The following is a 22,219-nucleotide window of genomic DNA, read 5'->3' as shown; positions in this document are numbered from 1 at the left end:
GAACTGCCCTAAAAATCCAGATGTCCCAGAGCTGAGAGCAATGAGGCATCGCTAGGCCTGGTGTGAGGTGACCCCACACAGCCTATTTTGTTACCTGTCAAATCTGTGGTATACATGCCAGCTAAGAAAAAGTAATTGGCATTTTTTGGACATAGAGTAAAGTAATGAAGCCTACAAAACCAGATGTGGCTGCTAGGCAATTCATATCCAGCACAGAGATGAAAAGTTTCATTGTTTTCCTCTCTGGAAACATTTGTCACTCACTCACAAACAAGCTGCAGGCTCCGCCAGCCCACCTTTGTGAAAGAATCCATGGTCTGGGCTAGAAAATTGCTATTGGCACCCCTCTTCTTGACAATAATGTCTAAGGAGTGAGAGATCAAAAAAGAAATCTAGTTTCCCCCCTTAATGGGGGAAAGTCCTCACATTAGATGCTCTAAAGTGCTCCTGAAATGCAGGCAAAGGCCTCAAGCCAACTCTGTTAAGATCTTCACAATTCACATTTGTGTTTTGCCTACATAAACCTCCCTTGGTTTCTGCTTTCTCTTACAAACCTTGTTAATGAACGAGTCACAGAGGACTTAGCAGCATATTTTTTCAGGTAACGAGATGACATCTCTAGAGCTGTGATGGGACCATCAAAGCAAAGTCTGTAAGGTCTGTGAGATGCCACATGAATCAAAGACTCACCACAAGAACTGATCCAGGAGGACACTTGATCCCCTTCTCACACTTGCCGCATCTTGACTAGGGCACAGAGAACAGGACAAGTCACATGTGTGCCCTCTACCCACGTCACACCAAGACACTAGTCTTGAATTACAAATGGTGCTGTACAGGGTGCTGGCTGGGACAAAGACAAAGATGCATTTATCTCCATGGCTCAGAAGACCAAAGAATAAAAATAACAATGCATGCCCCTCAGCTCCTGGATGCTACCAAAAGCTCTATACAAGGTCTTATTTCTCCACGCTGGTGATGAGACTGTACCACAAAACCAACCAGAGGAGATCATTACACCTCTCCTGAGCTGGGGAAGGGCTTTCTGCAGGCCTGGAGTTCCTCCATGCAAGGCTGCACAAATGTTTTTTCTGATCTGTAACGGGGTAGGCCTGCCTCAGTCTGACCCTACAATCTTCAGATAGCCAAGAGCCACAAGATGCGTGGGGGCTGGACTTTGGCCATGACTCCCACACAGTTCGTAGGGGAGCTTGTGGTGTTATGCAAGATTTGGGTTGGATTCTCCTTCCACAGCTGAGAATCTTGGCAGTCCCTGCACCAGCCTGCCCTGTGACTGGCGCTACGGCAGAGCCCCAGAAAGTGAACTGAACGTGATCTGCACGGGAGCTGCAGATCTCCTGCATTCAGAAGGAAAGAGTCTGAGGCCAAGAGGTGCCAAATTCCATTTCACGTGAGGATTAGCTGGAGGCCACAGGCCACACACCAGGCCACAGGCCACACCCCAGGCCACAGTCTCATCCATGTGGAAGAGATGATGTAGGTCTTCTGCTATTCATCAGTTCAGTTCAGGAGGCGGAGAAACCCTGTGGAATGGTGTTCAGCAAACTGGTAATCACTACCTTTTGTATGGTCGTGGTATTGGCCGTGCAACGATTCTTCCTTATCTGGAGGACCTGTGAAACCCCAATCAACATGCCATTCTTCGTCTCGAAGAATTTTCCATCCAAAGGAATATCATTAACAAACTTCTGCAAAGGAGAAAGAAAGGGTTGAGATGATAACCTTCAACTCCTTTTGCATGGATTGCTTGATGGCTGTTAGATAGCCACAGTCAGTAAACTGAAAAGGTGTACAAAACAAATATTGGTTTATCAATGGTAGAACAATCTACTGTTCTTACCTGGGTGCTGTTTTGATAAAACATTAACCAGTAGGAGAGCCCTAGCATGCTGTTCTTATGGATTCCACTTCTCAAATCTGTAGGCAAGAGCTTCTCTCCCAATATAACATGGTACTGCACTGTCTCATTGTCCTAAATTCACAATAAATAAACAAAAAAACAAATAAATAAAATGTTAGGACTTGTCTGACTTCCTAGACTACAATTCAGTCTAGAATTGTATGTCACAAGAATATTTCCTAGACAATCTCTAATAGCTAATTTAGCCCACAGAGACTAGTAACTCCCTATCACAAAAGCACTTATCACACCTAGTTACAATTACCGGATGAAGCCATAAAGGATTTTGGAGCTTTTCAAAAGGGTCAAAAATACCACATGTATGCCATGGCTAGACATGGAAGAAGATGATCTTGTGCTATCCATCACACACAAATCTACTCAGAAATTTGCATTTGGAGTCCAAGTAGTCTTTCCAGTTCCTATTGCAACATCCCAGGAAACTCTCTCATTTCTCTCTGCCACTTCTCCTAGCTTTTAGCATTAGATATGCTCTTCCTCTCCATACTCAGATCTTCTCAGCTCAAGTTTCTGATCTGACAGTATACATGTCCCTGCAATTACTGCAATACATATTCAGACTGTAAGCAAGCAGTGAGCTTACCAATTGTGTCACATTGGCAGCCTGGCAGTACTCCTCAATGGAATTATTTCCAGGAATAAAAACTGTATATTTTTCGCTGGATTCAATTTTTCCAATGAGCTGGTATTGCTAAAAAAAAAAAAAAAAAAAAAAAAAAATCCAAACATTAACATTAGCAATTACACTTGTACTCACTAAAACCAAACTGCATATGAAATCAATTAAAATAGCAATAGCACTAGGGGAAATGCTTGAAAACTGAGTATACAATTTCCACTCAGTCACACGTGTCTAATCACTTGCTCCCTGGGTTGACCTAAGTGCAGTTCCTTGATTATGAACAAGCCTTCCTTTTCCTCTAGGTTTCTCTGCCTTGACCTAAGTGCAGTTCCTTGATTATGAACAAGCCTTCCTTTTCCTCTAGGTTTCTCTGCCCTGTACAAGCACGTGAGTGCCTGCAACAAACAGAACATCTTCCACTGTAATAACATGATATAGGGATCTAACTGCAAGTATACGATCCTTTGGTTGTTCAAAGGACCTTTCCTAGAAAATCACACTGGAACGGTAGGAAATAGATGGTTTCCTCTTTTCTCACCAGGTGGTCCAGGTTTAGGCCCACCTACAACAGGTAAGCTGGGCATTTGCGCAAAAGAAAGTTCTGACAGCCACAACAGAACCCACATCAGATGCTTACGTGTAACAAATCCTTGAATGTACTGAATGAGGAAACTATATCGAGCTGTTTCTGCAGACCTGGAGGACTCGGTGGGATATCTCTTAAAGGTGGCAACAAAACCTGCAGATAAAGCAAGTTCATCAGCAAGCTCAGGCAAGAGACACTGGGGGAAATTACTCCTGCCCTGCTTGCAAGAAAAGCAAGTAGAAATGGTACCATTTAGCACAATTCTGCAATAATCTTAAATCTTCTATCAGCCAAGAGAAGAGGAACTCTCCTCTTCCTTGTCCCAGAGACGAATACTTTAGGCATTAAACACTAGTGCACAGGAACATCTGTCAGGACTTTGTGATAATCAAGTGTATTTTTGTCATTATAGTTCTTTCTCACTGCCCAGGTATACATTTCTTGTTGTCTCCATCACAGATGCTGCAACACAACCTTGTTGCTATGACTGTATTTCCCAGAATCAACATACCTTACTAAGGATATGAATAATGCCATTGCTGGCAGGGATGTCACTGACGACTATACTTGCATTTTGAATGGTTAATACCTGCAAAAGCATAAGAGGGAGAAGCAGAAGCATCAGAAATCACCAGGCATATGCAAACCAGACATATGGTTTGTTCAAGGTTGCACACGATTAATCTGGGTACAATTTTTAAAAGATTCCTGAACTTGAAGGCACCAGCATCACATCCAGATTCCCCACTAAATATAGCAGTTCTTGAGCAGTTTAATTTGATACTGACACATGTGCATTACATAAAAAATTCTTACACCACTCTTGGTGTTTATCTGCCATCTGGTCTGTGGGTTGAGGGTGGGTAATTCTGGCTTGTCATACTTTTTGAGCTTTTCACCAGTGAAGACACCTTCGAGAAAGTGGGCCCTGAAAAGAAAAAAGGCAGGTAAAGAAAAGATTCTGGTACTATTTGTAATAACAGGGAGATGAGATAAGATCATATCACCTAACATTCACACATTCACTGAAGTCGTTAAGCATGTGGAGAGAATGCACATATATGAAAAATAAATACACTTCCAATTGCCTGAGCTCTGTTATGTTTCAAATGCCTACTATATTCTTTGCCTGCTACATATTTAACCTTGCTTCTATATTTATTTAAAGATACCTCTTTATTGGGCATGTACGACCAGAAATCCAACTCATAGCCTTGTTACTGTTGTCTGGCATGGTAAAGCAAAGAGCAGAATCTCCTCATACCTGACTAAAAATGGCAGCATGCTGGGGGTCAGCCAGAAATCTTTCTCGCTCTTGTTCAAGCTGTTGATAGCTTCCTCTGATGGCACCAGGACAGTGACATTGGTTCCTGCTGGGATGCTGAAGAGAGATTTCTGTTGTCCAAAGCACAAAGATGAACAAATAAGACATGCCAGTGCCATATCTATTCTGTAAAATATAACCGAGAGTCATCCTGCTTTTGCAGTCCCATGTCAGGGACGTGCAGAATGATAGTGTGCACACAGCAGGCTTTCCTGCACATGTGAAATAAGTGCTGTTGGCAATCAAAAAATGCCACAAGTGATTTGGCCAAAACAGCTGACACCTGCTGGCCAAGGAAAAATCTGCTGCTTTAAGCTCTGCTTTCATGTTTCAATTAATCTTCAAATCCACTCAGTCAAATCCATAAACAAACAACACACAACATCAGTTTTGGGGAAGGGACCAAAATTACTCCTAGCAAAAGCAATATACACAGCAGGACAGGTAAACTAAGGCTCAGTGAGATGCCATACTTCATAGTGTGTTTCCGCAGACTTGCTGCGGCCTGCAGTGTCTCTTGCAGCCAAGCTAGGAACAGTGAGCCCATAACAAGAAAAGGAACAAACATATAGTCTAACTTTTCACAGCTTGCTCTTTTGCAAAATAGCTATTATTATGCTACCCCTTTTTCTTTTCCTTCTGTGTTACTTTCCTATAGCCAGGAGTTACAGAAGATACAACTATGAAAATCATGTGTATTACAGTCACAGCTTCCTCCTGTGCTATAAATTAGTCCCTCAAAGCATGTTGATGACCCTTACTCCATCACAAACTCCAGCGCTTTTCTACACGCTACTTTTTCTGATTTCACCTTAGCTGTTGCTTTGTTCTTCTCTAACGAAAAAGATAAATGCTGTTGCTCTTCCTTTAACAGCAGTGTTCACAGTGACTTCGGTTCTACAGTACTTACTCATGTGGACATCCCACAGCCATTCTTACCTTAACCCAGTCATAGAAGCTTGCAAAGTGGGAACTCCCGGCCAGCTCCTTCAAAATAGAAACAACAGAAGGGTAACCTCCAATGAGCACCGGAGCTGTGGGACTGGGAGACCCAGGGTGGGGGACAGGAGCCCTTTGCGATATCAGATCCAGCAATAATGACTTAGGCATTCCTTTCTCCCTTCACAAACTTCAAAGGCACCTTGTGTCATGTGGAGGGATGGCCACTCCTAAAACCAAACTCTATCCATTAAAAAATACATATTCCAGCCATTAAATATATATATGCATATCCCTAAATAAATAAATAATTTTCAACTCATCTGAAATTGCTTGTGTTTACCAGAGACAGTGATTGAATCCACAATGGTCTTTAATATTTCTAGTGGCAGAAAATGGGCCTAGCTAGCTCTGACCTAAAAAAACTTTCCAAACAACAAAGACAAGATGCCTTATTGCACAGGGGAGACAGGGGTGGAGCAGCTTAGAAATGACTGTCAACGATTTATTGAAGACACTGGTTCTTGGCACCGGTGCTGTCTCTGTGGTCTTAGGCAAACACATGCTGTGCTGTCAAGCTGGTGCAGAGAGGAGTCAGCTCGAGTAACAGAGAAATGGGAAGTGAGAACAGAGCCGTTTCTCCCTGATCTCCAAAAGACCTCAGACACTTTCTTTTCACTCACTTTTAGAACATCCCCATAGCATGTCATGCCATCCCCCACATAGCCTTGAGGGCAGGCGCAGGACCTCTCCCCTCCTCCAAGAGGTACACACATAGCCTGCAAGTACAAGGAAAGGAGAAATTAGAGAGTGAACACAGGTAATGCAGTGTTACACCTACGTAGGAATCAAATTCTGACCTCTTATGGCCCAGGCTACCAATGCACACACAAACCCCTTCCTCCTGTTGCCTTTACAGTGCCATTGAATTCACACCTTGTGCACCAAGGCCTAGATGATGGCTTTGGGTTGTGTGAATTCATGAAAATGAGAGGATCTGCCTCCATAGATCAGAGACTAAACCTTTATAACACCTCAGTGGTGTACCAGTAGGCCAATGCAAACCAAATCCTTGCAATTCTCTCGATGCCATGGCTGAAAAACTTGTGACAGAGAGCAGAGGAACCCTCACTGCCACAGTAGCCTTGGACAGCTCTTTAGCTACTCACCACGTCGTGGCAGCCACCGTTGTCCATGAGGCATGGGTTGATTGCATCGCAATTGTGGCCATCGCCAGCATAACCCCTCTTGCAGACACATTTGCTCTGCAGGAAAGAATCATTTCCATTTTAAAGAGCTATCAGAGTATCCTCATTTACTACCCAAAAAAAGGCCTAAAAATCTAAAATGTATTCTTAATTGATTTTCCTAAGTTTTCTACTGGTTCCTCAAGACATGAAAATGCAGAGGTACTTCCTTAGTAGGGCATCATTCTCTATCACAACACACATGCTGCTGGGTTACTTAAGAGCACTGATCCCTTGCTGTGCTTGCCTGTGTGAGGGTAACTTGAGAATAATAGTTTCCATCTCTATTTCCATCTTTTCCGAGAATGGCACAGACTTTGTGAACAACAGAAAGAGAAGAGAGGGTGATTTCAAAGCTTCCTGCTTATGAGATAGCTAAAAGAGCACTTGCACATGCCACCTCACTAAATTCTGCTGACAATCTGGCACCTTTCCTCAGCCCATTGCCCAGAGTTCCCCTTGCTCAGTGGGGAGAAGCAGCACCTTGAGAAGCCACCCCTCCCGCATGCATTCCTCCAGTCTCAGGATGTCCCAGTCTTGGCCTGTCTTCCTTCATTGACTATCTGAATAGCTTCATGTGATTTTCTGTACATTTTAGCACTGCCCAGAGACAATGCTGTGATCTGGGAACAAGGTGGGCACAGCAACCAGTGCCTTGTTATGGAGTGTGGGCTCTTCCCTTTGCTACACAAAGGTTTCAGAGTAATGTAGCAGCCTCAAACACACCCATGCCTCTCATCACACACAAGTACCCTGTGTGGCTATAGCAGGAGCCAGTGTACCTGGCAGCCAACAAACAGGTTTTGCTGCTGACCAGCCCAGGTTCTACCTCCAGCAATCCCAGTCCATTTCAGAGCAGCTTAGGAAAAGTAAGTCTACCATCAGACTACTTAGCATCGCCCATACCTGACCGGGGCCAATGTAAATGCAGTCAGCATTGATGTGACAGTTCCCTCTGCTCTCCAGCATGCAGTTGTCTATAGACACACAGGCCTTCCCATCCCCAGTCCAGCCCACGTTACACTGGCAGGTGGCATTGCCAGGGCCCGTACTGGTGCACAGGGCCTGCAGAAGGGAGACAAAAGCATCACACTCAGCAGAGAGCAGACAGTGCAGTGCAAATACAGAGACAAGTCTCTTTCATCAGTCCGAGAAGAGTTTCTGAATGACCAATTTTGATTCCAGCACTGGGTGCAGGGACTGGAAGCATCTTCTCCAGAAAAATTCTAGACAATATCACAATAAAGTGATTCTAGAAATATTCAGTGTTTTCAGAGTGGTGGATACTTGTGTCTAAGGTGGCTCAGAACTCCCAGGGCATTCCCTGCCATTCAGTAAAGCTCTTCCATTACAGAAGAAGTATTCCCTGGACAGGATAAGCACAATCTTCTTCTGCCTGGACATGTAGGCTGGGAATCAATCATGAAGGCAGATCTCTCTCAGCAAAGACCTTTGTACTTAGTGCCGTCCTATTCCCTCCTACGTAGCCCAGTGCATTCCTCTCATTGAGGGATCTAAATCATGATGAGTCTGACCATTTGTTGTTGGCTACTAGAACTATGAGTTGGAGCTCACAGCCAAGCAACAACACGTAAGAAGATCTTGAGGGGAAAATGAATACAAAACAAAAGTCTGTGCAGCTAATCTCTGTGGCTGCTAAAATATCTGGGCAAACCAGCCAAACCTTCCCCAGGTTGTCACATTTTGGTACCAACCAAATGACTGACCTCGTTATGATGACTGTGTTTAGGTACCTGTTATTCCACCCCACCTTACAGACTGGGAAAGATAGGCACGAGACCAGTGCCCAACAAATCTGCAGCAGTCCTGCTTTGATCGATAGATGTTGCTTCTCCATGCTTCGATAGTCCATTCCCACTTACATTCTGAGAACAGCCTCCTCGTTCTGGCTGACTGCACAGGTCAATGGGCTGGCAGGAAAACCCGTCCCCTTCATATCCATCCATGCAGATGCACCTTAAAAACATAAGCACAAAAGGCATACAGGTAGTACAGCCTATTCTGAAATACAGCAGAGAGCAAAAAGATATTTTGAGCTCTCAAGCAAGCAAGAACTTGACTTAATCTCTAGTGCAGTGGGCTGGCTGCGTTGCTTGAACAACCTTGTGCAACAGGCACACAGGGAGACATGCACAACTACAGGGTTGGCAGCCTCACAGCCGTTGTGTGACTATACGATGACAATGTGCCCACCCGAATGTGTATGCCAGAAAGACTGACCTTGCTGTGTCATTGAGGCTGCAAACAGCATTCTGGTGGCAGTACTGGGACAGCCCGCTCGGGCCACAGTTCTTTGATGTCTTGTCACAGAATTTCCCAGTAAAACCTTCCTTACAGGACCAGGACTGACACACACCCCCGCTGCCAGGCCTATTGTCACAGACACCATGGACGCAGCCACAATCTGTCAAAGAATTTTCACATGGAGAAAGAACAGTCACTGCCGAAAGTCCAGAACTCACCACAGTAATCACATTTTGCAGATTCCCAACTTCCTTTCACAATCTCTAGTGACATCAAATCATCATCCCGTTTGTTCTTGACAGAGGGATGTCTGCTGAGAGACATCCACCACACCTCAAAACTTGGCCAGGGAACCGATCCTCTGACTGCCTAGGTCCAAGAGTTTTAAGAGCTCTAAAGATGGGCTCAAATTTAGGCCATCAAGCACAAGGTCCTTGTCAACTGGGAAAGGAAAATGTTTTTTCTTTCTAAGGAGGAGAGATTTGCTTGGAAGTCCCACATTTAAATTTGGCCAATGTTTCCAAGACCTGCATTACCACTTTTCCAAGACCTGCATTACCACTGTCATATCAGCCATGTTTTCTCTACTGCTTTTTGTGACCTGTGATAATATTTCCATCACTTCTTTCACGATGAGGTCTTGCCAGCAGGGAATCCAGGGTACCTGAACATGCACTATAGCTTTGCTCTACATTTTTCTCTAGTCTCTCCTTCCAAATTACCAACCTTCGTCACAGTTCTCGCCATGTTTGTTTGGGTTTGAACAGATGTGGCAGGCTACTCCTTTGAAGCCTTCAAAGCAGTGGCAGTTGCCATTCCCTTCTATGCCATCGCTGCACTGGAAGGAAACAAAAAGAAAGCCAAAGTCATTGAAACTAAGCGATCCAAGGCAAAACCAAGGCTTTGATATCTATCAAAAACACTTTTGACAGCTGCAGTAAAAAATAGGACTTTGAAGAGCAGTGGTGGTAATACAAAATCCCCCCCCCAACCCCCAGTCAATGCTGTCTGCAAAAGCTATGACGTGATTCACATTAGAGCTCAAGATGGAAAACACACTGATGAGTACACTCCATTTTCCTTGGATATTCTGTGGCCACCACTTTCCACTTTACCCTGGAGCACAAAGGCTGAATTATGCTTATCTAGAGCAACTGTTACCATAAAGAAAAAATGTCCTACCTTGTCATTAAAAAATAAATAAGCTAACTACACTCTCTAACCACCCTGACTCAAGTGCTCATTGTAACACAGTATGATCCTTCATACTTACATTTCCCCGGCCATAGCATGGATTGGAATATCCCCCTGGGCACGGTATGCAGTCTGGACCAAAGAATCCTTTGCAGCACCCAGGTTTCTGAAAGAAAAACAAAATCATTAAAGTACCAAGTGACTCAACATAAATTGCCTGGAGTTGTCCTGCTCTCACAATTCTGAAATCTATGTCCTCCTTCCTGTGGCCACGGACTACACTGAAATAGTCACTTAGACACCCATGCTTAGAATCATAGACTCATTTAGGTTGGAAAGGACCTTTAAGATGATGAAGTCCAAACATAAAATTGGACTTAAATTATTATTTTCCAACAATACCTGTCCTTCTGCTTGCACCTAATTCTTGTCAACATAAACCACTATTTTCTGTTCTTTCTGTGACTTAGGCAAATAGGGCCTATGCTTTCTCTGAGTTTTGAATTCATTAATAATATTGGCTCACTTGATCCTCTTTTATCCTTCCTGAGGACTTCTGTTTTTCTGGAGGGATGTATCAGTCCTGGATCACAGGCCTTGTCACAATTGACCAACAGAAGAACAACGACAGGACAGACATCCAGCTGGTATTTAACAAGACACTCACAAATAATTCTATATAGTTGGCACTGGGACAGCTCAGGAGCTGCAGACTCCTGATGTGAGGTCTGTAAACTGGGTAAGAACTACTTTTCCAAACCATCTGACAATGTTTCATAAACAAGATGCAATCACTTCACAGCTTATGGCACTTTCATTGTACTCTGCTTCCGTTGGGAGACGTGATAAAAACAGGGCACTCTCAGAAAACATGCCAGACTGAACACTACACCATTCGTCTCTCGGCTTCCTCCAACTTGACTAGTCACAACTGTTGTGCTTTATTGTATTTATGTATCACGTTTGGGTTTAATTGAGCTGCTTTCTAACATTTGCAGCGGGTTGGTACTGTGTATTCTTCTCTATGTTAACCAAAGAGAGGTCAGGTAGCCAGCTCATCTGATGGGCCACCCTTTGCAAGGGGCAGCTTTTCTTTTGTTGCCATTTCAGTTGAAGGAGTCAGAGGTCTTCTCGATGAATCGGGAAGAGCAAAGCTGAGCTCCTTTCAAAGGAACGTGGTTTCCCGTCACACTCACCGTGACAGTTTGATTGCAGTACTTGGCACATCCCTTCTTCAGGACATTCAGGCCTTGTGGATCATGGATATAGACACATTCTTTTGGAAACAGTGTTGATTCCTGTAGAAACACAAGTCAGCTCTGTTTTGTTACTTCAGCGCAGTAACCCTCCCCTCCTCTCTTTCTGCTGCAGAGAGCAATTTATGCCTATCTCTGAGCTGAGGAAGTTCAAAAAGGAGCCAAGGTGAACAAGATACTGCTACAGCATGGCTATCATGAAAGAAGGCACGTGGCGGCTTCCTCTCACTCCCAGCAGTCTGCAAGCCTGAGCCAAGGTGCTGCCCTTTTTTTCTTACAATAGTATTTATGATAAGGGAGACAGTAGAAGAAGGGGGAGAGGTTGGGGAGAGAGGATAAAAGGAGGGAGATAGGGGAGAAGAGACAGGGGAGAAGTGGGAGAGAAATAGAGGGTAAGAAAGAGGGTAGGGGAAAAGAGAAAGGAAGGAGGGAGAGGAAAGGCAGGGGGAAGGAGAGTGGGGAAAAGGGGGAGTACAAGAGGGAATGAGAGAGGGAGGGAGGAAAGGAGAAAGAGGGAGAGGGAGGGAGACAGCTAGGGGTGGAGGTGAGACAGAGAGTGGGAAGGGAAAGGACTGCAGATAATTTCTGGAACAACACCCAGTGACCTGTCATGTAGTTATACACAGGCAGAATTGGGCCCAAGATGATTCTGTCCGCACCTGCCTCAGTCAGAGAGGAAAACAATTGACTAGTGATTTTGCAGAGCTCCACTTCAGACATTCATGCTGAGACAGCATCAGCAAGTTCTTCTGAAATTCAGATCCCTCAGAAGACACCCAACAGTTAACAGTCATGAACACCTCTCCGGTTTTCCCAAACAATGTCTTGGGCCTGGCCTTCACACAGGGATTTCCTGGAAATTGCTGTACTGCTAAACCCAGCATGGGTTAACTCAAACACCAGCGTACTGCCTCCTCCTTCTTAATCCGCCTTCAGCTAGTTCTGCTCATTCTGAATCAACAGCGAGCGCAGGCCAAGAACAAATTGTTTCTCAGCCCTCTGCAGCGCATAGAGCTAGTTGCAATTCCCTGGCCATGACATAAGCAGCGGTGTTACTGGATGGTACGAGTGGGATTGGGTTTGATTCTAGCAGTTTGGAGGAGCTGGGAGACTCAGCGTGTAGGGAAGAAAGCCCTGCCTGAGGCAGAGTAGAGGTACTAAAAACCGCAAGTCGACAATTTTATTTAGCACAGACTGTCTCACAGCTATCTGCATTGACTCAGCAAACAGACTTCAAAATAAGAAATAGCACAGAGCAGTTACTGGGTGACAGTCTGGGACCACAGTGCATGGTGGATACGCATCCTCTAACAAGCCATGCTATTCCTCTCTACTGCTTGCCTTTCCTGTCCTGTATTTGTTTGAAAGTGTCTTGGGTTAGAAACTGTCACAGTGTGCTTGTGTGTCATCATGCAAAGAAGAAAATATGGAAATGATCACAAATAATCACCATTTCTCTGCTGCCAGGTGGGCAAACACTGCCGTTGAGAGCCTCACAATCCACACAAGAGCCCTGTTAAGAAAAGAAGAGCAGAAAACTTCATCTTCTCAAAAGAACCCCTAGCCCATGCCAAGAATGCTCCAGAGCTACTGTTTCCACTACATATCCAAAACATCACAGCATGTATCAGAAACATTTTTAGGAGGGAGTTCCACACTCTGAAATGGGGTAAGCTTCTCACTTCAATAAAGTGGATCCTTTGTCACGAGATGTTTGCACCTGACTTTAAGACAGGGTCTGCCTCCACCCTGTGAGTCTATCAGCTACTAGAGACAGCTATGCTGGAAAACACTTTGGGCATCCATGTGGCAGCCTCATTAAATCGATAAGTTATAACAGACCCTCTGGCCAGTTGATATTATTTGTGTTGCTCCAAATCAGGTGCCTTTTGCTTATTCAGAGCCTCATCCTCTTTTCCAGTAACCTACCAGTGATCAAAGTGGGGAACACACACCTAAAATAAGGTATACAAAATTCTTTATGTGAGAATATCATACAGCATTTACAGCTCCTGCTGCTGAATAACTGTTTCCCATCCATACTAACATGAAAACGATGCTGACAGCGATGGGAACAAAGCATTCTCAGCTGAGTTAGTAACTCTGGTGTGAAGAAGGGCATACACAGCCTTATGAAAAGGCAAACATCTTTCTGAAGCAAAGGTAGGATGGATGCAAGGAAAGAATAAAGACCCACAAGAAAACAGCTGATAGCCAGCAAAGCAGTGCAAAGTGCTAGCAGAAGCAACAACCACAGTGCTGATGCTGCCTAAGGTCATATTAGGGGATATCTCAGAGAGAACACATTTCCCAAATGTAATTTACACAGCTTGCGTTTTTTTCCTCCAGGTGAGTGTAGGGTCTACAATAATGGCTAGCAAGAGAATGGGAGAAGGTGACTTACTGTCACAATTTTATGTTGTTCTTCATTGCATCTGTGAGGCAAAATGGGAATTATTGAAGGAGGGAGGAAGATGCCATCCAAGGTATGAATAATACCATTTGATGCCACAATGTTTCTCATGTTTAAGGGGATCCCTGATTCATCCATCAGAATTCTTCCCTAAAGCAGAAACACAAATAATTTATCTGTATTTTATCCCATTAGACTGTATCAACAACATAAAGGCAACACAGGAAACAGATGGTATGCAACATCAAGTGCAACCACACAAATAGTCAAGCCTCTTAGTAGAGTCACAAGTTGGATAAGAAGCAAAAATAATTCAGTGACCCCATTTAAGTCTATTTTTTAAGCACAGGAGGAAGCAGAGATGGGCCGAAACCACGTTGTTCAGAACTATATCCAGACTTCCACTTAGCACAGGACGTTTGCCCAGCTGAGTTTTGATCCATACATACGTCTGCACCGATGTTGATGGTCAGTATCTGGTTGGCCATAGTAACAATGTGTGGCATCATTATCAGTTTGTCTACAGTCACCTGAAATAAACACACGAGGGGACAATGTCATGAAAAAGCAGGGACATTTCAGTACAGCTGACAGAGTCCTTTCATGACTCCCCCCACCTAAAAAACCTTCTAAAGGGGACTTTAACCTTAACATTTACATCTCATGAAATACTTTAAATGCACACAATAGCCCAGAGGGAAATCCAGGACTTTGTGTGAATCATTTGCAATGCTACAAACACAGTAGTGCCTGTGGCGGTGGCCTTCGTTTTCATTCCTTCTGCAAGAAACAGTCTAGAACAGCTGAAATTAAGTCTCATTAATAGTGTCTCTTATTGATACAGCCAATACATGGAATCTTCCAGGACATATTAATTAAACAAGTAATGCTGAGCAAGAAGCATAATAGATAATACATTTTGACCTACTAAATAAGCTTATTTCTAAAGGCAGAAGAAATGTAAACCACAGCTGCTGTATGAGAAATTTAAACATAAGGATTTGACAGGAGAGAAGTTCTGAGAACTAAGAAAATTTTTTCTTTTGTGTTCAACAAGTTATTAAAGTAAGTAGTTTGGCTTGTTGCCATAGTGCTATTCATCAGTTGCAAGAAAAACTATGTTTTGCTGTTTTATCAACGTGCTGCTTATTTTCTCTGTTGGAGTTATGAAAATCATAAGGACTGACATTTTCTCCTTAATGAAGGACTGGAATAATATTGATATTTCTTAGCAAAAGACATGACATTGTACCATAATGCTTGAGTATTCACTTCCCCACAGGTTCTGTGCATAATTTTAAACATCTTTCTTGTTGATTTTATAAGGGAAAAAATCTTGTTAATGTACTGTATTAATTTTATTTACCCTGCCACATAGGGTAAATAAATGTTGGTGCAAGAGTTGGCAGTACCCCACTGATGGAGCCCAAGAAGACAGGAGAAGGAGCAGGAGAGTTTTGACCAATTCTCCACCTGGCTATAACTTTTGTGTTGCTGCTTTCAGTGTTAGGGAAGCTATGGGTTGGAGGATTCATAATTAGGGTACACTCCTAATTAATAGTTCAGCAAATTAAAGTGATGCCAAGAAAGAATTTGCCTGCAGCAAACTCTGCAGGACAATGTTTTCTTTGTAAAGGCCATCTGACTAATGAGCACCATCACACCCAGAAAACTAAGAGCTTTGTGATGGAAGTCCCTTTTGGCAACAACTTTCATGGTAAATGTTTTGCCTCGTCACATCCTGAATCACATCTCTCCTCTCCTGGGCAGTCCAAGAAACAGCAGCTGAAGTCACTGATACTCCGACCTCTGTGCCAAACAACATAGTTGATTACATTCTGGCCTAAAGGAGTCCAATTATCCAGAATTAGAACTGCCTGCCTTACCGCTGAAGTGTAGATATGATGTTTCACAAGTTCCTGAAGCTTATTTATGCCCTAAGGGAAAAAAAAAAAAAAAAAGAACATAATAATTGGATACCCCTTCACTGCTCAGAAGTAAGAAGAGGCAATCACTTTTTCTTTTAACAAATGACTGACTATGCCAATGTATTACAGCAGGGACTTCACTTGGAAAATAAATTACTTCATTTTCCCCACACAAAGCGTGAGGAAAAAGCCAAAAAACAGACTTAAACAATATAGCTAAATGTATTTCTCATTGCAGGTTCCACCAGCATTCACTTCTTTCCCAAAGCCTTATGGAAAGAGAGATGTTTTAGCCAGTTCCAGAAAGAACATCTTTCAGCAATGATCAGATACATTGCACAAACTATTCCAGCAAAGCCTAGTGCAACAGGCTGCACTATCTCAGGACCTCTTAAAGTATTATGAGCTTTCACCTCTGTGAAAAGGTAGATGAGCCTTCCATCTCTCAATTTATCCACACCATCATTGCTGGGTACAAATACAGTAAAGGGGCCGGGTCCATCAAGAATTGCAGGCAGGCCACAGTTCTGCAAAAACAATAAAAGATTTCACCATGCATCTAGCATGAGTTAATGAGGGGGGTCTATCAGAAAGGGAGAGGAAACTCCAAGCAACCCACCAAAGGTGCAGCTACTGAAAAGCTTTTGTATTCAAGAGGCGAGGCTTGTAATATTACAGGGATATAATGCCATAAAAACAGGCTGGACAATGAAGCCACTGGTGTAAGTGCAGCTAATGTGAACAAGAGAGCACTGGAATACACAAGTACATACAGAGACTAAACCAATATCTTTTTGCCCCAAGAGAAGAAAAAGAGAATCAAGCCTATAACCACAATTAAACAATGAATTTTGTAAACAACTAAGCCACAAAGCTGAAAACAAGCAGGTCAAGACTGTTGGGTGCAATGCTAGAGCAGATCCAGATGACTCTGGTGGAGGTAAAAGGAAAATCAGTCCCTAGTAAAAAAATTAACTAAATGAAGCCTGGGCAGAAGCCTTTAAGGGTTTATAACCTGAGGACTATTTTATTTAGATACCTATAGCAAAAAAACCCAACAGGTAGCTTAAGCCTAGCTTGGCATGGAAAGGCATGAAACATTCACTCTTGAAAAAGTGTTCAAGAACTAAAAATGCTTTGGAGAACAAACTGTGCCAAGGTAGATGGGTAGGGCAGGTGGGGAAGAAGGTGGGAAAGACATTTGTATGCTTGCTGCTTGTGCTGATCTTTCCATTACGTTTGCTTATAAAATAAACAAAATAAGAAGTGCCTCAGATAAAAGCATCCAGACAGACAAACAGCTGCATTTAAATATTATTCAAAATTCTCACAAAAAAGAGCAACAGGCTGTGCAAAAGCAGCAATGCTAAACCTTCTGGGGCAGACACAAGCATGCTTACCTCCAGTATAGTTTCAAATCGACTGAAGATCTCATTTGAAGCAAGGATCTCCCCAATGGTTTTCTGCAAGAAGATACAAAGAGGAAAAATGCAATGGCTGGGGTTGAAGCAAAGTCTGAGCACAAACTGGCATGCCTTTGATCAGTCAATGTTTGGGGATTGCAGCTCCAGGTCTTTGAAAGCCATCAGCCCCAAAGGACTCAAACCCTTTATTTTGGCCAGTTGACCTAGCAAGGAGGGAGCCTACAGTAGCTTAGGCGCAAGCCTGTTCTCATGTACGACAAACAAGAATTTTTTAGGTTACCATGCACTTAAGCACCCTTCTGTTTTCCTACTCCCATCTTCAGGTTAATCTTGCAGCCATGCAGAACTTGGCTGGTAAACAGTGGAGCTGCTCTATCATCTCAAGTCTCTCTCTGCCTTTGAGGACAAGAGTTCACTCTGCCACCTGCAAATGAGCTCCAATGCTGAAAAAATACAACCCATATGCAGACATCTGAAAACATGTTGGAAGTAGAAGCTTTCCTTTTTGCCATGCTTCCCACGAGGACAAAGGTAACAAGAGAAATGTCCCCGCAGCCACCACAGTTTCTGAAGGCACTCATCTGACCTTTATTTGCAGGAATGTGCTTGCTTTTTTTTTTTTTTTTCCTCTAAATTGCTTCCTGCAGAACATGCAGAGACACAGAACATTACTTCCAAGGGTATAAAGGGATTTGCTGCCAAAAATAGCTCATGTGATCACTAGCTTTCAGTGTAAAGCCAACACCACAAGGGAAGGAAATGGCTGAAGAAGTCCAGAGAAAGGCAAACTCTGCAGGGAGCACTCTTACTGTCCTGCCACTGCAGAGCAAGCTGCCTCTCTGCCTCACCGGCATAAGGCTTGCTAAGGTCTTGGCAGAGTCTTCACTGCAGTTGGGCCATGTTGGTTCCTACCCAGATCACATCCTGATCCAACACAGCTCCAATATGGATCAAAACAGCTGTACTTTTGTGCCATGCACCCCAACACCATCATCCCTCCTGTACCCTCTTCCAGGTATACCCACTCACCTCCTACTCTTCTGGGACTGTGGATAAAGATCCCTGAGTGTGGTACAAAATTAAAATTTGCAGTTTTCTTACAGATTTTTTTTCTACTGGCACATTTTGAACATGCACACCAGCAGTGCTGTGACAGCCACTGTTGTGCTGAGTATCAAAAGTTTACAGGAAATGGTATAGGAAAGACTGCTGAATCAGCCTCGTGGCCAGAGGAGCTGCAAGCCCTTCCCTGCAGGTACTGACGCACGCAAACTCAGAGCTCAGCCCAGCTTCTGCTCTGGGTCTCAGACACTCCTTTTTGGAAAACATCCTCATGCAAGTCGTAAGACTGAGAGCATCTTAAGTGACATTAGTGATGGGCACATTCAAATCCACATAGACACCCAGAACTTGTACAATTGACACACCATTCTCTACCACAATATTCCAGCTACTTTTTAAACAAAGTACAATCCAACCATAAGATTACACAATATGACTGTTTTTATAGATTAATTACAATGGTGCAAAGTAAGTGCAGACTACTATCAAAACCTAACTAAAGCAAAGAGCTGGTGTCATTCTATGTGTAATTTTTTTGCAAGGAAGTAGTAGGTAACAGGGTCTGCTTTCTGCATATGGAAACATTATAAAAGTTTTCATGCATGCAATGCAGTAGCTATAGCAAAATCTTTTCCCAGTTAACAGGAAAAAGTGTTTAGCAGAGGCAGAGACTGAAGCAAGAACTCTTAAATCTCTGCCCAGTGTCTTAAATACATGACAAGTTCAAATTGCAAAGGTCCATAGTGATTATTTGTCCTCATTTTATATACTTTTAATGCAAAGATAATCTTTTTAATATAATTTTAAAATGCAGTAGAGACAGATGAAAGCAAGTCTTAGTTTCAATTTTATATGAAAAAAGCTTTTTCAATAAAGCAAATCTTAATTTCAATTTTATACGAAAAATGTTTTTTCAATATTTATCTTATTCTTCTTCTGTAAGATACAACTGAAAAAGAGCTCATTTTCTGTGAAGGGAGTGATCTTAGTCATGAAATTAGAATTCTCTACTTATCCAAACACTGTAAAAGCATCACTGCAAGGTCTGTATCTGACTTGTGCAGAGCTATTAGCTACTTTTAAAGGCATGCTTATCAGGAGCTGAAAACAGAACAAATAGCTTTTTTCCTTTTTAAAAAAGCCTCGCTGTTTTAAGAAGCATAATCATGGAAAAAGATTTTTTTAAAGTATTTATTCTACTGTCTCATAAAACAGAAGAAATAAGAATGCCTGCATACCTGTGGGTTTCCAAGGTTGTCAGTGCTGGTTTTTTTCCTTAGAGTGTTAACAATATGCATAATGCCATTGGCTGCTGGTAGGTTTGACCGCAAAACACTGTACAGTTCTCCCACCGCATCTTGATATTGAAATGATTTGGTGTATGCCTGGATAATAACACAAGGTTATTTTAATGTATATCCATGGTATCACAATAGATCTATAAACCCTTGTTTCCTTCAGTGCTCTCCATCTATGGGTCAGCAAGGTGAATGCACAACCGGGTCTACTCTGGAAAAAGTAAATTTAAGGGGTGGTCTCACTGTGGAATAAACATCTCGCTTCTAAATGAATTTGGACAATATTTCCATCCTGGGGTACTTTTACGTCTTACTACAGCTTAAAGACCTAGTCTGGGACAGTCAGCTCTAGGTTTAAGTTTGCCTGAATGTGAACAATGCTTGATCCCAGCGTGGATCACAGAAGGCTGCACTGACTGTTAAGCTGCTGCATCAATCTGTCAAGCACTACGAGAAAGACACGCTGCTTCCTGGGCACCAGAATACAGAATTTGGAGACAATCTGGAAACTTCAGCTTTGAGTGCAGATTTCATTAGCTCCTAATGCAACTAGGACTCATCACAGCAAAGCCTAAATAGTCAGGCTCACTGAATTATAAGGCATGCATCTGGTCCTTCCATACTGAATACAGCCATGCACTGAAGCGGGGTGTATGGAGGTGTACCAAGTGTAACTTATAAACTAAGCATCAAGGTATTGGTGTTGCAGCCATAATCCAAGTGCAGGCAAGCGCAGCTTCTCTGTGCTTTTCGTTTACCATGCGCATTTTTTTTAACTGCTCCTCCCTGCCCTGAACTTCAGCTCACATCACTGAGGAGTCTGGCTGAAACAAAGGAAGGGGAGGGCAGGCGTGCCAGATCAAAAGACTCCTGAGTAAACAAACAGGAAATAAATTTTACAAGAGCATCGATAAACCCAGTTCATAATCCCTGGCTCCAAATAGTGCTTTTTCCTTTTGATGCATGTAGGGTGCATGTAGTATGACCTAGACCTCCAGGCCAAGGCTGGATCCGCAGAGAGGAAACATACAGCTCTCCCTGGGCCAGCTGTGAGAATGCAAGCAGGAAAAGTGCAGGATGGAGAGAGAACAGTGGATGCTGGAAAACGTGTGTCAACTGAAAGAGTGAAAAGGGAAAAACAGCCTTCCATATCATAAAATAATGATGAAAAACTCTTTGCTAGGATAAGAAAAATAAAATAGATAGAAGGGAAAAGGGCAAATGGAAGAGAAAATATTCAGCACGTAGCTGTGTCTGAGAACGTGACCTCCAAGGAGAAGCATTCAGTCTAAAGAGAGACTTTGCTGCCTCTTCCACATCAGCCTCAAGGATACTGCAGTTGCTAAGTGTGCACGGAAAAGGTATCTTCTCCGGCATACACATGCAGAAGGAAAGACTATTACCAAGCTTAGGAGTAAGATTCTGCCTAATTGGTTGTCTACAGGGCAAGAGAAACAGTTGCTTGGTTGTCTGTCCTTAAATCACCTTGCTTTGGATCCCGCAAAGGATCTTGCCAGGAGACAGCAGCTTTTCTAGTCTGTGCAATGAGCTGATAAAAGAGCAACCTCTAGAACTGGAACAACTGGAAACTACATCAATGCTCAATATATTCTGTTGCTCAGAGAGCACAATTATGACTTTACAGCCTTTTCTTCCCATCTGCCTTTTTCTTTTACCCCAGGACCATTAGGACACATCACAGAATCTGTCTGAGAGCACGGTCCACAACCAACCAAGGAATCTACTGCAATATGGTTGAAGCCAATCTTTCTCTCAGATGTGCCCCACAGTGCCACATCCACCTTAATATAAAAATTATACTTTGCAACTCAAGGCTAAGGAAATGCAAGGAAGAGCAATAAAAAGAAGTTTAATATCATATCTGTATACACCTATCTGTGTACACATCTCAAGTGGATGGTAAGAACCAAGGAGCAGAGAAGTGACTATTTAAAACTAGATAAATCATTGTAGAATATGTAGCAAAAGAACAGTTTTGCACTGGAAAGGAGATTATAACCTAAGAAATCTGCTACATCTCTGTCTCTTAAAACTTCATGATTCTTTTTGAGAAGTGGAAATGAAATCCTGTTCTGGTCACAGGTAGTCTGATAAAAGAAAAACGGTTTCCTCATTAAGAAAGCACATGAAGGAAACTATGCTCAAGCTCTGGTCAGTCCTACATGAAAGCAGCAGTCCACAACTTCAGTTCAGGATATCATCTACCTGGCTGCTGAATGTCAGCTTATGTCCTGACAAGGTCCACATCGTCTTGGCTTTTACCATGTCTTCTATCAAATGCAGACCAGGAACAATGTGCATTCTGCACAAATGCTCAGCAGTGGTATCCTTTGGGGAGTAAAGGCCAAATAAAGAAGATAAATGACATGCTCTTTCAAAAACCTCATTTTATGAAAGATCCACAACATTACCATAACAGAAATTCTAGGTATATAATATTGAGCTTCCCTCTTCATTTTGGTTCACTGCAGAAACACTGTGGCAAATCTTTTGCTTCTGTGTACACACACAAACACAGGGAGACTGATTCATTTGAAAGTGACTTTAGAAGAATCCCCTGAAGATAAACCTATTGGACCTGGACAATTTTAAAACTATCCCTGCATACTTGAGGTAACAAAACTTGCCTAAGCTCCCCATAGACAATCTTTGTTTATGTTTGGCCATGTAGGTGGTGTAAGCTGCTGAATTTACATTT

General features: G+C 42.8%; 1 protein-coding gene across 4 annotated transcripts in view; it reads right to left on the bottom strand.

Annotated features, from left to right (window-relative positions):
- Nucleotides 1-22,219, bottom strand: part of STAB1 (stabilin 1) — a 61,134-nt gene that overhangs the window by 20,261 nt on the left and 18,654 nt on the right. For all 4 annotated transcript variants that reach the window (XM_083796318.1, XM_083796315.1, XM_083796317.1 and 1 more), the window contains 25 exons: nucleotides 21,727-21,849; nucleotides 19,441-19,587; nucleotides 17,117-17,179; nucleotides 16,130-16,243; nucleotides 15,675-15,725; nucleotides 14,238-14,318; nucleotides 13,780-13,938; nucleotides 12,826-12,888; nucleotides 11,316-11,417; nucleotides 10,199-10,285; nucleotides 9,652-9,763; nucleotides 8,902-9,085; nucleotides 8,544-8,637; nucleotides 7,567-7,725; nucleotides 6,583-6,678; nucleotides 6,097-6,192; nucleotides 5,414-5,461; nucleotides 4,415-4,545; nucleotides 3,967-4,078; nucleotides 3,662-3,739; nucleotides 3,202-3,303; nucleotides 2,526-2,633; nucleotides 1,862-1,993; nucleotides 1,581-1,709; nucleotides 691-747 (listed from right to left, as the gene is read on the bottom strand). In XM_083796318.1, the coding sequence (XP_083652444.1) occupies nucleotides 691-747; nucleotides 1,581-1,709; nucleotides 1,862-1,993; nucleotides 2,526-2,633; nucleotides 3,202-3,303; nucleotides 3,662-3,739; nucleotides 3,967-4,078; nucleotides 4,415-4,545; nucleotides 5,414-5,461; nucleotides 6,097-6,192; nucleotides 6,583-6,678; nucleotides 7,567-7,725; nucleotides 8,544-8,637; nucleotides 8,902-9,085; nucleotides 9,652-9,763; nucleotides 10,199-10,285; nucleotides 11,316-11,417; nucleotides 12,826-12,888; nucleotides 13,780-13,938; nucleotides 14,238-14,318; nucleotides 15,675-15,725; nucleotides 16,130-16,243; nucleotides 17,117-17,179; nucleotides 19,441-19,587; nucleotides 21,727-21,849 (2,628 nt within the window). The remainder of the gene's footprint in view (nucleotides 1-690; nucleotides 748-1,580; nucleotides 1,710-1,861; nucleotides 1,994-2,525; nucleotides 2,634-3,201; nucleotides 3,304-3,661; nucleotides 3,740-3,966; nucleotides 4,079-4,414; nucleotides 4,546-5,413; nucleotides 5,462-6,096; nucleotides 6,193-6,582; nucleotides 6,679-7,566; nucleotides 7,726-8,543; nucleotides 8,638-8,901; nucleotides 9,086-9,651; nucleotides 9,764-10,198; nucleotides 10,286-11,315; nucleotides 11,418-12,825; nucleotides 12,889-13,779; nucleotides 13,939-14,237; nucleotides 14,319-15,674; nucleotides 15,726-16,129; nucleotides 16,244-17,116; nucleotides 17,180-19,440; nucleotides 19,588-21,726; nucleotides 21,850-22,219) is intronic.

Source organism: Anser anser (assembly GCF_964211835.1).
Source record: "Anser anser genome assembly, chromosome: 12".
NCBI classification, from domain to species: domain Eukaryota; kingdom Metazoa; phylum Chordata; class Aves; order Anseriformes; family Anatidae; genus Anser; species Anser anser.
The sequence above is the reverse complement of the archived record's forward strand: the minus strand, read 5'-3'. Positions and strand labels throughout refer to the sequence as shown.